Source organism: Helianthus annuus, chromosome 14 (assembly GCF_002127325.2).
Source record: "Helianthus annuus cultivar XRQ/B chromosome 14, HanXRQr2.0-SUNRISE, whole genome shotgun sequence".
NCBI lineage: Eukaryota > Viridiplantae > Streptophyta > Magnoliopsida > Asterales > Asteraceae > Helianthus > Helianthus annuus.
The window spans coordinates 79,627,454-79,645,112 of record NC_035446.2 but is presented as its reverse complement, the minus strand read 5'-3'; the positions used below and the strand labels follow the sequence as shown (position 1 = coordinate 79,645,112).

The 17,659-nt window shown below is 40.8% G+C and overlaps 1 protein-coding gene across 2 annotated transcripts; it reads left to right on the top strand.

Moving 5' to 3' along the window:
• Window positions 1-3,105: 3,105 nt before the first annotated feature.
• LOC110916132 (RPM1-interacting protein 4) lies at window positions 3,106-5,635 on the top strand. Of its 2 annotated transcripts, none has more exons than XM_022160890.2 (4): window positions 3,106-3,267; window positions 4,078-4,557; window positions 5,145-5,327; window positions 5,418-5,635. In XM_022160890.2, exons 1-4 carry the CDS (start codon window positions 3,211-3,213, stop codon window positions 5,448-5,450), a joined length of 753 nt encoding a protein of 250 aa, XP_022016582.1. In that variant the 5' UTR covers window positions 3,106-3,210; the 3' UTR covers window positions 5,451-5,635. The 2 variants fall into 2 exon arrangements, with proteins under 2 accessions (XP_022016582.1, XP_022016583.1); XM_022160891.2 differs by having other exon boundaries at window positions 3,120-3,334.
• Window positions 5,636-17,659: the final 12,024 nt, after the last annotated feature.

Here is a 17,659-nt window from a genome sequence, read left to right as displayed (position 1 = left end):
AACCATTCAACTTGGTGTTAAGTATGTTTATGCATGTTGTATTAAAGTAGATATATTGTTAATTTGAGTTAAGAATGCCGTCTAAATAAACCATAAGGTAGCGTTTGATATGCAGGATTGAGAGGTGGATTGGAACGCATCATTGTCAGGGAACGAAGAAAATAGTGTTTGGTTGGTCAATGGAATGAAATCGCCCATTCCAAAATACATTTCATTCCTTCAAAATCATTCCATCCGTTCCCCCTGTTTTTTCCATTTCATTCCATCTTCACCTTTCACTAACAACATTACAACCCACTACCGTTGCCACCACCCACCACCACTGTCATCCATCGCTGCCACCTGCCTCCGCCGCCACTCGCCACCCCTGCCTCCGCCGCCACCCGCCACCAACCACCGTCGCCGCTGCCACCTCCGATCACCGCCACCACCCCCTTCGATCATCGTCGTTGCCCGTCGTCGCTACCCAGCTCCACCATCGCTATCAACCACCACCACCCACCGCCACTGACGCTACCACCTGCCATCACCGTCGCCGCCGCTACCACTTCCGACCACCGTCGCCTCCCACCTTCGGCGTCACCCACCACCCCCACCACCGCCGTCACCACCCCACGCCGTCTCTACCCACCACCACTGATGTCGCTACAACTGCCACCTATCACCACCCACCTATCACCGCCTATCATTGACCACCGCCATCCGATTTTATTCCTTTTGTCTTTTCTCGAATTGGCGAAGCTTGAAATTTTTTACGGGGGGGGGGGGGGGGTGGTCGAAAACATATATTCCAAAAATTTCTATAGAATCGGGGGGTCGAAAACGTATATACCCAAAAAATTCTATAGAATCGGGGGGTCGAAAACGTACATACCCAAAAATTTATATACGAAAACTACATATATAACACTATTGGCCGAAAAGTTCGGGGGGTCGGGCGCCCCTTCCGACCCCTTCAAAGCATCGCCCCTGCGAATACCAAACAACAAAAGGTAATGGTTCATTCCATTCTCACATGGGAACCAAACTAGACATAGAACGGTAATGATCAATTCCATTACCTCGTTCATTCAATTCTCCCGTCCATTACATTGCCCCATACCAAGCAGGCCCTTAGCCTTGTCACGGAGGGCCCCGAAGGGGATCCGTGACCAAGCTCCGGCGTGAGAGTAAGTAAGCTTGCCAGAAATATGGAGTCGTTCCGACGAACAGGGATCGCCGGAATATCCTGGTGTGGATCTTAGACTTTGAATATTTAGTGTGATTCGGAGAAGGTCCGAAGTTATGGTGATTGTGTGAGTAAATGCTTGAGGTATTGAATGCATACCTTAGGTGATCATGGAGGCATCTTATATATAGCAAGGTTGTCGTATCAACTGTCGAGATCCCTTCACCAACCCGATGGTCTCCCATATGCCAACTCATATCTCGGGCTACGAGGGTTACATGTCACCTTTGCCGGAGAAAAGGTTCACACCATTAATGAGGCAAGTACGAGGTACGTACTTTACCGGTCGCTTCTTTCTCTTTCCTCTTGCAGGTCACTAAATGACTCTGCAGAGAAGATCCTCTCCCTGGTTCCCACCTTTCCAATATGCAGCGTAATAAGAGTAACAATTGGGCCTGTTGTGGAAGCCCAGTGGAACCGGCCTAGACAGGGAGCCCAGCCAGGGGCCTGTCGACAAGATCAAATATCAAGAAAATAAGAAAGTAGCTATCTATTTTTACACCTACGGCATGATTATTTAGTCGCATATATATGTTTGCTTGCACACTGAGTTATGTGTTATAAACTCACTGTATAATTATTTCACTAAAATTACTTGGGAGTTACGACCGTAAAAAAACATAAACTCAAATATGTTTCACGTAAAAATATATCAATGTAAAGGAAAACATATAAAATGTACTTTTTATGGATACGCTCCTAACATTTATCATGTGTAGACTAGACAAAACTTTTTTCAGGGATATGAAAATTTGATTACACGCCGTAAAATTATGTGTCCAACATAATGTATCTCATAAATTGAAATGAAATAATTAATGTAAAAAATGTGCTTTGTAGTAGAATAATGATTATTTTATTTATATAAAATAATAATATCCTAAACAATACACGCTCGTAAGTCAAAACACTATCCATATTGGTACGTATCGTACTTTAGTAAACTTTACATTTGGATGGAGTAGACTTTAGAGACATGGAAACACATGTGTGGAAATAATCAAATAAACTACTAAACTACATGAATAGTCCATGTAGTTTGTAAAAACATTAAAGGGGATTTAACTATCAGAAACTAGTCAAACTACGAGAAACTACATTCATGGTTCAAACTCATGAACACTCATAATATGTTTGGTCTCTAATTTGGATTAAAGTTAATCATTTTAGTTAAGTGCATCTAAAATAATCAACATACCCTTATCATCTCACTCATAATATATGTTTAGTCTCCCTTCCCCTCTCTCTCTCTCTTCTTCAAGAAACCCATTGGTAGCCACCACCACCATCAAAAGTCGCCGACAATCACCACCACCAGAAATTTGTTAAGTTTTTTAAATAGCCATTTATCGCTTGGTAAACAAATGTACTTATGTTATTTTACATGTACTTTATAGAAGAGTTAAGTGTCATTTTTGTCTCTATAGTTTGTCCAATTAAGTCAGTTCAAGCCAAATTTCAAATTTGTAACATTTTCATCCTTAACATTATTGAAACATGCCAATTCCTGAGTTCCCTAAAAAAACAGGAGTTAACTGCCATTTTCGTCCCTGTGGTTTTTCTAGTTTCTTTGATTCAACCTTAGTTTTTTGGACGGAAATGACATGTGTCAAAAATGTTAGGGATGAAAATTCTACAAATTTGAAATTTGATTTGGACTGACATAATTGGACAAACCACATATACGAAAATGACATTTAACTCCTTTATAGAAAAAAAAACTAACCTCATCTGCGTTCTGAGACCAAACATGTTACGTAAGTGCAAAATTTTGACTAGTTTACATAGTTAAGAGACCAAATTTAAAACTTTTACAAAACACAAGGACTACTCTTGTACTATAAAAAAGTAGTATGAAAGATGAAGGAACCCGGTGACCGCTGATTTTGACCAAATCGTCGGCAACTTCTTCAACTTCCAACGGCGTCTACGGCTCAGTCAACGGTCAGTCGTCGTCTCCAAACATGTAATTATACAGCTTTATGACCGGTTCCACCGGTCATCCAGTCATTCTCTCATTCATCACCTCTACATTGGCGGTTAGTATTTATGATTATTCACTCAAAATTCATTCGCTAAAACCTCCAACCTACACGAATCATGACGGTTAGTTATAGTTTCTTCAACTTAATTTCATAAATTGCATCGTAAATGACCGAATTTATTCTCTTTTTGATAAATTAGTGTTTAGATTTAGGTTTTATTGCTAATTAAATGTTCGTAGCTAGGGTTTTATGACTAGATTGTTGTTGTATTGTGTAATTTGTTGAGGATTTGACGTTATAATGCTGGATATTGGTTATAAACATTACCGTTGATTCTCAATTTCACATTATGCTAGTTGAAAACAGAATTGGAAAAGAATATCTTCAATATTTTAGTGTTTTGATTATTCTTTTCAGTTGTGGTTGTGATTTATGTTAATTTGATTAGATTAGGATTCGGATGATGTAACCGATTTGACTGATTTTAGGTTTGTTTTGATTTTCAGTTCCATATTATGCTAATTGAGAACAGAATTTAGAAAAGAATGTATTTAACTTAAAATTATAGGGTTTAATATTAGGTTTAATTATTTTCCTCAGTTGTAGATGTGATTAGTGATAGTTTTATTAAATTAGGATGATGTTATCGATTCGACTGATTTCTAGATTTGTTTTGATTCTCAGTTTCATATTATGTTAGTTGAAAACAGAATTGGAGAGTAATGTTTTCAACTCTTTAGGGTTTTGATATTAGGTTTTGATTATCTTCTCGACTGTAGTTGTAACTAATGTTAATTCGATTAAATTAGGATGTGAATGATGCAATTGATTTGACTGACTCTAGACATGTTTTTAAATCTCCAGCAACGCTCACAAGTACCAAAGTTTGGCGATTGGGAGAATCAAGATGATGTTCCCTACACCGTCTACTTTGAGAAAGCGAAGAAAGGACGAAAATCAAAGATGACTCCACAAATTTCTGATCCGTCTTTAAACAACAACCAATCATTTCAGGCTCCAGAAGAAGCTCACATCAGTTATGATGAATCAATACAGTCTGAACCAGAGAAACCAAAGGTTCAAGATTCATCAAGAACAAAACATGAGACTCGTGTGAGCCGTGAAGAAGTTGACTTGAGAAAGTCAAGTGATTCTTCTTCACAGCCCAGAAGGGTCTCAAGGCCGAGTGCTGGTTCTGTTCAGAGTTTTGATAACTCACCGATGCACCCACGCCACCATGCAAGAGGCGGGAACAAGGCTAGTGTTTCGTCTGAAAGTAGCTATGGTGCAGGTTCTTCGACTCCTGGAAGGCGTTTGGGACCAGTTACTCGTGGTGACGAAAACGTAAGTTAATCAATGAAGGCATAATTTATAATAAAAATGCATAAGATCATCTGCATTGTTATGGATGGAACTTTGTCCATAGCTCTGTCTGCCATGCTGTGGCACATCAAGATTCTTAAGACAAAAGCATAGTCATTTATTCATACAACTATGTATACGTTTTATACGAAGTTTTATTTAATAATAAGATTGCGAGCGTATAGACGCACCAAGGTTTGTGCTTGGCCATCAGTGGTAAGGGCGAAACTGTTATGGAAAGCAATTCTCAAGGACGCCTATTGACCGTCTATGAGCGTAAGAGTTTGTTCCGCAAATCATAATATCAAATATATTTGTTTTAAGTTGTGACGTTTTTGCCCTTCCCTTAACACTTGCATTAGGATATGACAGTTTAGTGTAGGGAGAACGAGAACGGTATAATGGTCATATTATTATAAATTGTGTTTGGTAAATTAGGTGAATATGAAATTTGAAGTATTTTGAAACGGTTATATTTTATATCAATTATTTTTTGAGTAATATGATATTATGTACATTTTTAAGGGTATATATGAAATTGACCCGTTACAATATAAAAAAAATGTCAGGTTGATGATGGCCCTGCAATCCCAAAGTTTGGTGATTGGGACGATAACGATCCTGCATCAGCGGAAGGTTACACTGAAGTGTTCAACAAAGCCCGGCACGACAAACACGCAGGCGGAGGAAAGTCTCCGATGATAACATCCGAGAACACTAATTATTTTGGTCAACGCAAAGAAAAGCCAAAGGTATCGATCTATATAGTCGTTAGTCGACACTTGATTTCTAAACCTCAAACCTTGTTCATGGTTTTTGACTTTTTTCTTTCCATGCCTCAGGTTTTTGGCTGCTTTCCATGGGGCAGAAAATGATTATTGGAATAAAAGTGTTGGTGGGTGTATAGTTTATACAAAAGAACACTTAATCTGTTATATGAGTTCTTATTATGGTTTCAAATTATATTTTTTTAAAGTGTGTTATAAAGGTTAAGATCAAAGGTGTTTTATATGATTTTGTATGCAGTATTGATATGATATGCTTGTTACATTGATATTTATTTTCTGGTTGTTCGACTCTTTTACAAACTTTAGGGTCAAATACGTAAATTGCTACTGAAGTTTTGTTATGATGTTACAACAATTCAAAACTCACCTTTTAAAGTATCTGGTTTTCTGCTGCGTAATTTCTTTAATTCTTATTTAGGGTTAATTTTCTTTAATTTTTATTTAGGGTTAATTATACTGAAATTTTGTCAAAAAAGTAAAATTAAAAATAAACTAGGGTTAATTACACTGAAATTTCGTCAAATACAAACAAAAATGCCCTTCAAAATAGTTTAGCGGAACAAATAAAACATTGAAACTTGAAAATGCAGCAATTATTTATTAGGGTGAAGGGGGCACCCCTAATGAGGTGAGGGGAAACTTTTTTTAACCTAATTATACGATGCCATGTTATTTTTCCTTTATAACTTTCCTCTTGCCCAAAAACGTACAGGGTGCACCCCTCATAAGGTGGGGGAAAACTATTTAAAAAAGAAAAACATATTATTGGTTGAAATGTTAGTGGGCCACCCTCTCCCTCTCTTCCCACAATCGGTGAACATCCACCGATTTTCATCCCCTTCATGTGGTGAAAAGAGATGGCGGCACCCTCCCCTCATGTGGCAAACCCTCCCCTCATGCATTCACCGTGAACACTCACCCTTATGACTATAACATGAATTCCAAGAGTATGGGTTCTTTAAAAAATATAAGTTCTCAAAATATAGCATTGTTTGAAAAATGGAGTGGTCCCATAAAATTATTAAAACCATTGTCACTACATGTCAAGGCAACAACTAACAAGTTTCGCCACTTTGGATTGTTATTGTATTCCAATGCTTTCCTTTGGACTTTCAAAATCAGTCAAGAATGTACTATATGATTTTGCCACATTACCCTCGTCTATGTCTACATGACCTTGATGCTTATGGGATGGGGCCCCTACTTAAGCCTTCCTCGTATTCGTATCATCGACTTATGTCTTGCACCAAACCGTACATTCAAACGGTGCTCAACATGTACTACTTTTGAATGTACCATGCCGTATGTCTTGACAACACTTAACCAATTATCATTCACAAGTAATTGTTTTTACTTTTATACAACAAACTGACGAATACGTTGTATCATTTCACCAATTCATTTTCCCAAACTATTTGCTACCTTTTTTTTTTTTCGAACAACAAACACTATTTAAACCTATTGCACATTTTGTCGATCATGGGACACTTTTTTCCAATAATTTTGTAGTACTAGGCCAAAGGCCCTTTGGTAACTATTTGTTACTTGGTTTCAACGTTATATTCATACATACTTGATAATATTCCTCTGATTACATTCAAATAATTTGGTTACTTAATTCAACTTATGCATAACTTTATATTCGACATATATTTCATCAACCAAATTTCCACACGATTGGTTACTAGTTCACTTATTGTGACATCGAGAAAATGGAATATAATATTTTAGAATATTATACTAGAAGTTAATAAAAGTATATGCATAAGGAAATTACGAGTATATGTTAAGATTTATAAGTTGTTGGGTGCAAAATGTAATTTTGGTAATCTCATGCAGGACACACTTATGTGATGTTTAATACATAACAATGTCATTTGTTCAAGGGATATTGGGGCCCATAAAGAAAGTAACTGTATTTGATAGCGATAGCGAAGATGTGATTGGTGATCATCTTCATATGCAATCCACACAGCTTGCCACGTAGATGAAGCATTGTCGGTGTATCAGACACAACCTTGGCCAGACCTCTAAGCATACAATGGGTAGAAGTGACCCCACATAATTGGGCCCAATATCATATCTCTTTATTACCAACTCCCTTTACTCACGTTGAAAAGCATATAAACTTAACCTAATAAATAATCCGACACACAATAAATACGTGCCGGTCTTGTGCTAGATTTAACGCAATGGGAAAGAAAGTTGACATGAAGGTATTCTTCGAAGGTGGAAATTTTCTTGAGCTCATGTGACATCCATGATAACAATATTGTTATAAAATTAGCAACATTCAAATGCTTATTTCTTTTTTATACAGTATAACATTACTACATATACGGTATACCTAGATAGCAGTTTATTTATCTAACATGGGTACAAATACACTATTTGCCAATAAACTCCACATTTTGAATGCTTAAACTAATTTTATTGGATATATGTGATACAACAACGACTTTGACCCAAATCAAATTAACATGCTGGTAACTTTTAACTCTAGTCCATCTCCTTCAAGTCCAGGTTAAGGCCCAACTCTAAACAACTCTAAGCCCAACATGTAATCAACAGCCCACAGAGCTCAACCTCAACAGTCAACATCCCAATTTGAACCAAAAACAATATTAAAAAATAACAAAGAGACAAACGACACATGTTTAAAGTACTGAACTGAAAATGTTTTCACGCCCGGACCGGACCGGCCGGTCGAACCGGTCGGACCAGGAACCGCAGACTACGCCGGTCCGGTTTAGGGTGTCAAGCCGTTTTGAAGCTGGCCGGCCGGTCTAACCGGCGGCCGGAGGTCGAACCGGAGATTCACTGGTCGAACCGGTGGCCGTTATTTGAGATGGAGACGTAGAATGGAACGAAAATGGAGAATCTATACTTCTTTTTGCAGATCTGAATCTAGGCTTGAAAAGACACCTTACCTTCATAAAGAGAATCTTCGACATAAGAGAGGGTGAGTCGGGACGAGAAAGTTCTTTTAGGGTTTCATCTTTCAAATGTTGGTTTACAGAATAAGAACTTTCAAATGTTGGGGAAAGCTCGACGGCGGCAGATAAAGAATGAGATAACCCTAAGAAAAGGTTGGAAAATAAATGAAGGTAGATGTAATGAGGTTTAAAAAAACATAAAAATCTATTCACTTTTGATAAGTGGAGACGAGGACAAGAAGAATAGGTTTTTTAAATGTAAATGCATTGACTATTGACTTTAGTGGGTGTAGATACAATAGGAAGTTTATTTGGCTAGGAAGTGATCTTGACCATCCATTAAGTTAATCAAGGGCTAAGATTAAATCAGGGAAATTGAAAAGAAGAAAAGAGGCGCGTGAGTTTGTTCAAGGGCATTCTAGTCAATCCAAGCCAATAGTTTCTCTCTCCTCAAATTCCCCCCCCCCCCATTTTTTAAACGTTAATAACTCTTTCATACGACATTATTTTTTTTATAAAAATTGCACCAAAAAAACGAGCGTTTTTTATCTTTAAAACAAGTATACTATTGCTATATTTAAAAAAAAAAATTTTAAAACCCAGTTGCGTAAAACGCAATAGAAAAACCACCAGTTATGTAAAACGCAATGAAAAAAAAACCTAAAAAATGACATTTTTCTAAAACGCAATGCACCAAAAACACAAAGAAATGACTTATTTGTAAAACGCAATGGGCAGAAAACACACAGAAATGTCTTATTTGTAAAACGCAATGGCCAGAAAACACATAAAAATGTGTTTTACCTAAAACGCAATGCACCAAAAACACAAAGAAATGATTTATTTGTAAAACGCAATGGCCAGAAAACACACAGAAATGTCTTATTTGTAAAACGCAATGGCAAGAAAACACATAAAAAAGTGTTTTACCTAAAACGCAATGCCCTAAAAACACAAAGAAATGTCTTATATGTAAAACGCAATGGCCAGAAAACACTTAAAAATGACTCATTCTAAAACGCAATGGACTGAAAACACCTAAAAAATGTGTTTTACCTAAAACGCAATGACTAAAAACAGTTAAAAATGTGTTTTTTTCTAAAACGCAATAGCCAGAAACCACATAAAACTCTCTTATTTCTAAAACGCAATGGACACATAAAACTGTCTGTCACTGTGAACTGTCTGAATTGTCTACGATTTACTGTCTTCGAAATGAGCCAATTTCTGGAAAATTAATTTTTCTGATGCGTTTTTAGTACAACAATTTAATCGAAAAAAAATTTTTCGGAGCTGACAACCCCAGCCAGGGGCTCTGCCCCTTGGACCCCGCCAAGGGCTGCCGCCCCTGGGACCCCGCTACCAGGGGCTGCCGCCCTCGGACCCCCGCAAAGATCGTAAAACGCAATGAATAAATCAAAAACCCAAATCGTGAAAATGAAATTAAAGAATTTCTTACATGGATCGAAACCGATTTCTTCATCAATTGACGAAATTTAAATGATAGAAACACTTATCAACGCACGAATCGAGTGATTATCTCCAAAATCACCGGGAAAACGATTTTTTTTATGAAATTAAACTGGGTTTTCTTCAAAAAAGCTGAAGAACACGTTGATCGGGTTCTGAATCATTGATTGGTGATGAAAATCGCACTATAATGTAGTGATTATTGAGATAGAAATTGAAGAAATAGTTGAAGATGGTGGGTTTTGAAAATGGTGGGTTTTTGAATTTACTGGGTTTTGAAAAAGGAAGAAGAAGGAGTTGGATTGACTAAAATACCCTTTCTCTTTATTTTAAAATTTGCCACATGTCATAATCCTATGGCTTCCTATCCTTCCTAGCGAAAATTAACTTCCTATTTGATCTTTTCCCTGACTTTAGTATAAGTAAATATAAGTTACTTGTTAAAAAGGTTATTTTTAATATAATGTTAGAAAAATGTACATCTAGTCTATTTTTAATATATTATAAATATAAATTTTAAGTTAACCGGTTCTTGAATCCGGTCCGACCGATCCGACCGGTTCGACCAGTGAACCGATGAGACGTCCGGTTCGATGTCCGGTCCGGTTATGAAAACATTCTGAAACATAAAAGAGTATTAGGCCTGAAACCCCGTTCAGCCAGGGAGATCACGATTGTGCCCGGCTACTACACCAATGCCATGGTCATTGCATGATTTAACGTTGGTGACTTTCAAACGCTGATGCTTCATGCTGAAATTGGGTGTAGAAAACGAAAACAGAAGATGTATAGACGGGTGGCGGTGATTGTAAACCCCAAATTACAAAAACGATTCATGAAAAGTAACAAACTTAAGGACTTTGAACACAGTAGAAACGGGAAAATAATCCAAATCAAATCTATTATAATCCTGAAATATCAACAACACAAGAATCTGGAAGTCGGAGACAAACGCAATGGGGTGTTCATAAAACATAAAGTTAATGCTTAGACTATATGGGATGTGGAGGGGCTTAGGTTGGGGGCATTGCTCGACACGTGGCGAGGGTGGGAGGGATCCACAAGGTAATACTCAAAAACTAAGGGTGTGGTGTGGCGTGGCTTAGCTTGGCGTGGCCAGCCATGTGGATTTTTTTTAATTGGCATCGGGTACCCCCAACGGCTACCCCAAAGGGTGTGGTGTGGCATGGCTTAGCTGATCTTTTGTTAGATTCAACGCACTAGGTGAGAAGGCTAACATGAGGGCTTTCATATATAGAAGGCAAAAAGGTGGGAATTTTTCGTGTGCTTGTGTGACTTAGCAATTTTGTTAGAGGACACGGGGTGGTCCGTTATACCACCCCACAACACGTGAAACTTCAACGAGAACACCGCCGCCGCCGGTTGTATAACGCGTGGAACTATCACGGCGTGGATCCGAGCACGCGTTGAACATTTGAAAATTTCGACCGTTTGAACATTTGACCGTTTTAAAACGGTAAACAATTTATTAAAAAAAAATTATCCATTTTATCTATTTATATATCTACATTTTAACCATTTTACACACACCAATCTACATATTTTATACCAATTTAAACCCATTTCACACAATTTTTATATCTTTCTCAAATGGAATTCCCTACGGATTCGACGTTTCCGATGTCTAGCGATACCGATTCCGAGTCGTCTTCCGACAACGACACGCTAAACTATTTTGTGTCGGTGTATAACGAGCTTGATGCCGAGTCGTCCCGCCCAAAGAAGAAGATGGTCGACCGTGATCGTATACGTGCCAACGAAGTTTTGATGAACGATTATTTTGTAGAAAACCCGCTATACAATGCCGAAATGTTTAGAGATCGGTTCGTTTACCCAAAGAATTATTTTTAAAGATTGTTGGAGACATCGAAGCAAGCGAGGAATGGTTTCAAGAACGTTACGATGCGAGGGGCAAACCAAGTTTCACGCCGATACAAAAATGCACGTCCGCCATTCGCCAACTAGCGACAGGTAACCCACCCGATCAATATGATGAATACCTAGCTATGTCTGAAAGGACTTCACGTGAATGTTTGCAATTTTTTGCAATGCGGTCATTAAGTTGTATGCTAACGAGTTTTTACGTAAACCGACGAGCCACGACATCTCACGTATTTATGCCGCACACGAGGCTAGATGGCATTTTCCCGGGATGCTCGGTAGCATCGATTGTACACATATCGAGTGGAAAAATTGTCCAAGAGAGTTGCGAGGAGCGTATGTGAGGGGAGACATCAAAAGACCAACCATCATATTAGAAGCGGTGGCGTCGAATGATTTATGGATTTGGCATTCGTATTTCGGTGTTCCAGGTTCAAACAACGACATCAATGTGTTGCACACGTCGTCGTTGTTCCAAAGCGTAACGGATGGTACCGCACCTTCCTCTCCTTTCTATGTTAACGGTCGACATTACAGACGAGGCTTTTATCTTGTGGATAGTATCTACCCGTCTTGGTCTGTTTTTGTGAAAGCTCCCTCATTTCCTGTCGAGGCTAAAGAAAAGGCGTTCAAAAAATTGCAAGAATCGGCAAGAAAAGATGTTGAGAGGGCATTTGGTGTTTTAAAGGGTAGATGGGGTATACTACACCGACCGGTTCGTTCGATGACCAAGAAATCAATACATAGCATAGTGTATGCATGTATCAAATTGCACAATATGCTGATCAAACACGACGGATGTCACACCCCAACCGATGGCGGAATCATCGGGGCGCGACACTAGGCGAATCAGATTGCTCAAGAGAATCCATACAACTATATTGCGATAATATTTATTACATTCGTTATCCCATACTAACAAATAATACAATCACATAAGTCATCACAGATTTCTTGTCCTCTCGAACAATACAAATCCGTCAACCTAGAATTTAGGTGGGTTTCTAGACTTCCTAGCTTGATTTGATGTAGGCTTCGACTAATCCTGCAACATACGTTAAAATAATATCAATACAGAAGTATTGGCGAGTATACAGGTTTGATATGTAATAGAATAATAGATTAAAAGTGCTGCGAATTTCCATATGCATAAACGTAATACACGACATATATACTCACAAAACTGATACTACCAGCTAAGTCCTCGATGCTCGACTCTTCGATGGCATAACTAGACCCCGTCGGGCGCAATAGTACTACACTAGTTTGGGTGGGACGTCACGAGTATAAGTCCTAGCATACATGCAACTAGCATCACGTATATCTATGCAAACAGTTATTCGCAAGTGATAGATTAACAATTTGAATCATTCGTTTGATAAGTTCGATTTATAAGGAACGTATGTTACACCCAAAATTCGATAAAAGGGGCCAAGTATACTCACAGTGCGTATTTGGTTGGATTGACGGGATGATGCCTGAGAATGTCCTGATTTCAGACTAATTACATGAGTATTGGGTTACGCGTTAAACGGTATCGAATTACATGAAATTGGACGAAAATTGGATTGGAACTGGCCCATTCGGATGGACTGCTCGATCGAGTGGGCCGTTCGATCGAGTGGGCCGTTCGATCGGCCAGCCTGTCCAGCTGTTCTTTCGAAGATTTCGCGTGTTTTTCGGTGGTTTTGGTCGAGACGTTGTTGTGACGTGTTAAACAACTGAAACCCCATCAATTCCGACATGTTCTAACGGCCGGGAATCACCCCGTCTCATCAGTACTGGCCGTGTTTGGCGGTTTTTCCGTGTTTAACCCGAAATTGGCCGTCTCTTCGGTAGGAATCAGATCCTTGACCAACACGACACTAAGAATGAGTAGAAGATCGGTCTAAGCTCTGTTTCTACCATTTTTATGTATAGATCTGATGTGAAAACCTTGATTATTCTTGCGGAAGTTCTTAGATCCGAGTTGTTCTTGGTGGAATGAGGCCAACACTTGAAGTTCATAAGAACTTTATGATGACATCACTCTAGAACATCTCAAATCTGTAACTTCTTGATTGGAAAACATAGATTTAGACGAGATTAACGTAAAATCGTACGGAAACCATTCGGATCTGAGTTGTTCTTCATGGGATGACATCACCTTGGAAGATCTCCATGGTGACATCACCCTAGAACACTCCAAATCCGTTGATTTCACGGTTAAAAGTTGGATTACGAAAGGTAGAAAGGTGTAGGATTGATTATAGATTATAGAAGTACAGGATTTGGGTTGAAAACTTACAAGAATCGGGGGAAATCGAGAGAAAAGTGGTCAAGAACGTCCTGGTCGAGTAGCAGCAGCAACAAGAAGTGTTTGGAGTGAAAAGAGAGGTATTTATAGGCAAGGGAGGAGAAAGAAGGAGGAAAGGCGGGCCGGATCGGTTGGCCCAACCGATCGGCTGGCCTGTCCGATCGGACGGCCCAGCCGATCGGCTGGCCCGTTCGATTGGGTGGTCCAGCCGGTTGGTTGTTCTGTCCGATCGGCCGGCCCAGCCGATCGGCTGACCCGTTCGATCGGGCGGCTCAGCCGATCAGCTGGCCCGTCCGATCGACTGGCCCAACCGTTTATTGCCTGTTTGCTAGAACTGCTTAGAACTTTGCTCGCATTACACTTAGATACACATGACTTATTTCGTGAGAACACCTACGTGCTTACACTTTTCTGTCATCGCCCTACTCGCGAACCACTCTCATTTACGTTACTTTTACTATGAAGATCATGTCTGGAAGAATTAACATGACACAAGCCCAGCTAGAGGCTCTCGTCCAAGCTCAAGTTGCTGCGGCACTTGCAGCTGCTCAAGCAGGTAGTATATCCTGTAGTTATAACTTACGCTAGGGCCTTTAGATCCTACATTCCTAAACTAGCCCTTGTATTTAAACTTTGCCCTATTCGTACACAATAGGTCAACCAGCGCAGCAAGTTTGCACCTTTAAGAACTTCATGGACTGTCGTCCAAGTACCTTCAGCGGCACAGAGGGGGCAGTGGGACTCCTCCACTGGTTTGAAAAGCTAGAGTCAGTATTCGAAATGTGCGAGTGCCCTGAGGCTCGCAAGGTTAAGTATGCAACTGTCACCTTGGAAGGAATCGCGCTAACCTAGTGGAATGCGCAGGTGCAAATTCTGGGGTTGGCAGCTGCTAACGCCACACCCTGGAACGATTTTAAGGAACTTATCAAGAGGGAGTATTGTACACGTGAAGATATTCACAAGTTGGAAGACGAGCTGTATAATTTGAAAATGGTTGGATCAGAGATCGAAGCGTATACTAAACGGTCGAATGAGCTGGCCGTACTGTGCCCAACCATGGTGGACCCTCCATACAAGCGCATTGAGATGTATCTCAAGGGATTGGCGCCAGAGATCCAGAGCCATGTTACCTCGGCTAATCTCGACAACATCCAGGATATTCAGCGTCTCGCTCATCGCATCACCGACCAGGCAGTGGATCAGAATAAACTGCCTAAGCGTGTCAACGCTACTGCTACAGTCACTCCGTCAGCTACTCCTGCTACTACTAGCGACAGCAAAAGAAAATGGGATGGAGATTCTAGTAAAGGTTCAGCATCCGTTCAGTCTCAAGCTCAGCAACAGAAGACTGACCACTACCAGAGTCCCAGTCAGCAATCCTCTAGTGGTCATAGACGGGGAAGATATCAGGGATTTCACCCCAAGTGTCACAATTGCAACAGGCACCATAGCGGCCCATGCAGCAAGGGTCGTTGTCAAAGGTGTCTTAAGATGGGTCACGAGGCTAAAGACTGTAGGAGCCCACGGCCTGCAAACCAGAACCAGCAACCGCAACAACCAGCTCCACAGAACCCACAGCAGCAGCAGCCACAGCGTGGAAACCGGGGATGTTTCCAGTGTGGGGCTGAAGGCCATTTCAAACGCGACTGCCCTCAGTTGAACCAGAATCGCAACAACAATAACCAGGGCAACGGGAACAACAACGGTGGGAACAACAACAATAATGGCAACGAGGCTAGGGGACGCGCTTTTGTGCTAGGTCGAGGTGATGCAGTGAACGATCCCAACGTTGTTATGGGTAAGTTTCTCCTCGACAATATTTATGTTACTATCTTATTTGATTCGGGTGCGGATACAAGCTATATGTCTGTGAAAATGTGTCAACTGCTAAAACGTGCACCAACACTTTTACCCACCAAACACGTAGTAGAGTTAGCTAACGGTAAAAGTCTAGAAGCCACGCACGTAGTTCAGGGTTGTAATCTTATCTTAGCTGGTCAAGCTTTCTCTATCGACCTCATTCCCATAGTATTGGGTAGCTTCGACGTCGTGATTGGGATGGATTGGTTATCCCAACACCAGGCAGAAATCTTATGCAGCGAGAAGATAATTCGTATTCCTCGTTCTGGTCAAGAACCTCTTGAAGGTCAAGGCAACAAGAGTGGTGCTGTGGTTGGCATCATCTCTTTCTTGAAGGCTCAGAAATGTTTGCGGATGGGTCACACCGCAATCTTGGCACTCGTTACAGACGCATCAGCAAAGGAAAAGAAATTGGAGGATATTCCAATTGTACGTGACTACCCTCAGGTGTTTCCTGAAGACTTACCTGGCTTACCGCCTCATCGTCAGGTCGAATTTCAAATCGAGCTCGCTCCCGGAGCAGCACCCATAGCTCGCGCACCATACCGTCTAGCTCCATCAGAGTTGGAAGAATTGTCAAAGCAGCTACAAGAGCTCTTGGAAAAGGGTTTCATTCGTCCAAGCTCTTCGCCATGGGGAGCTCCAGTACTTTTCGTGAAGAAGAAGGACGGTACATTCGGAATGTGCATAGACTACAGGGAACTGAACAAGGTGACGGTGAAGAACCGTTATCCTCTTCCACGCATAGATGACTTATTCGACCAGTTGCAAGGGTCGAGTTACTATTCCAAGATAGACTTGAGGTCAGGATTCCATCAGCTGAGAGTCCGGGATGAGGACGTCTCCAAGACAGCCTTCAGAACTCGATACGGCCACTACGAGTTTCTTGTCATGTCGTTCGGGTTAACGAACGCGCCTGCCGTATTTATGGATCTTATGAACAGGGTGTGCAAACCCTATCTTGACAAGTTCGTCATAGTATTCATCGACGACATTCTGATCTACTCCAAGAGTCAGGAGGAGCACGAGCAGCACCTACGCCTTATTTTGGAACTTCTTCGAAAGGAACAGCTGTACGCTAAGTTTTCAAAATGCGACTTCTGGCTTCGTGAAGTCCACTTCTTAGGCCATGTAGTGAACAAGGATGGGATCCATGTCGATCCATCCAAGGTAGACTCGATCAGGAACTGGCCTGCACCACGTACGCCAACGGAGATACGCCAATTCTTGGGTTTGGCAGGTTATTACAGACGGTTTATCAAGGATTTCTCAAAGATTGCTCAGCCGCTTACGCTACTGACACAGAAGGGTGTCACCTATCGCTGGGGAGAGCCCCAGGAGACTGCTTTTCAGTACTTAAAGGATAGACTTTGCAGTGCACCTATCCTCTCATTGCCAGAGGGCACGGACGATTTCGTAGTATATTGTGATGCATCCATCCAGGGTATTGGATGCGTGTTAATGCAGCGCGACAAGGTCATTGCTTACGCTTCACGCCAACTTAAGATACACGAACGGAACTACACGACGCACGATTTAGAGCTGGGAGCTGTAGTTTTCGCGCTTAAGATATGGCGACACTACCTGTACGGTACCAAGTGCACGATTTACACCGATCACAGGAGTCTCGAGCATATTTTCAAGCAGAAGGAATTGAATATGCGTCAACGACGATGGGTCGAGTTACTGAACGATTACGAATGCGCTATCAAGTACCATCCAGGCAAGGCCAATGTTGTGGCTGATGCCCTCAGTCGGAAAGACACTCTACCACGGCGCGTGCGAGCGCTACAGCTTACGATTCAGTCTAGCCTTCCTGCACAGATACGAGA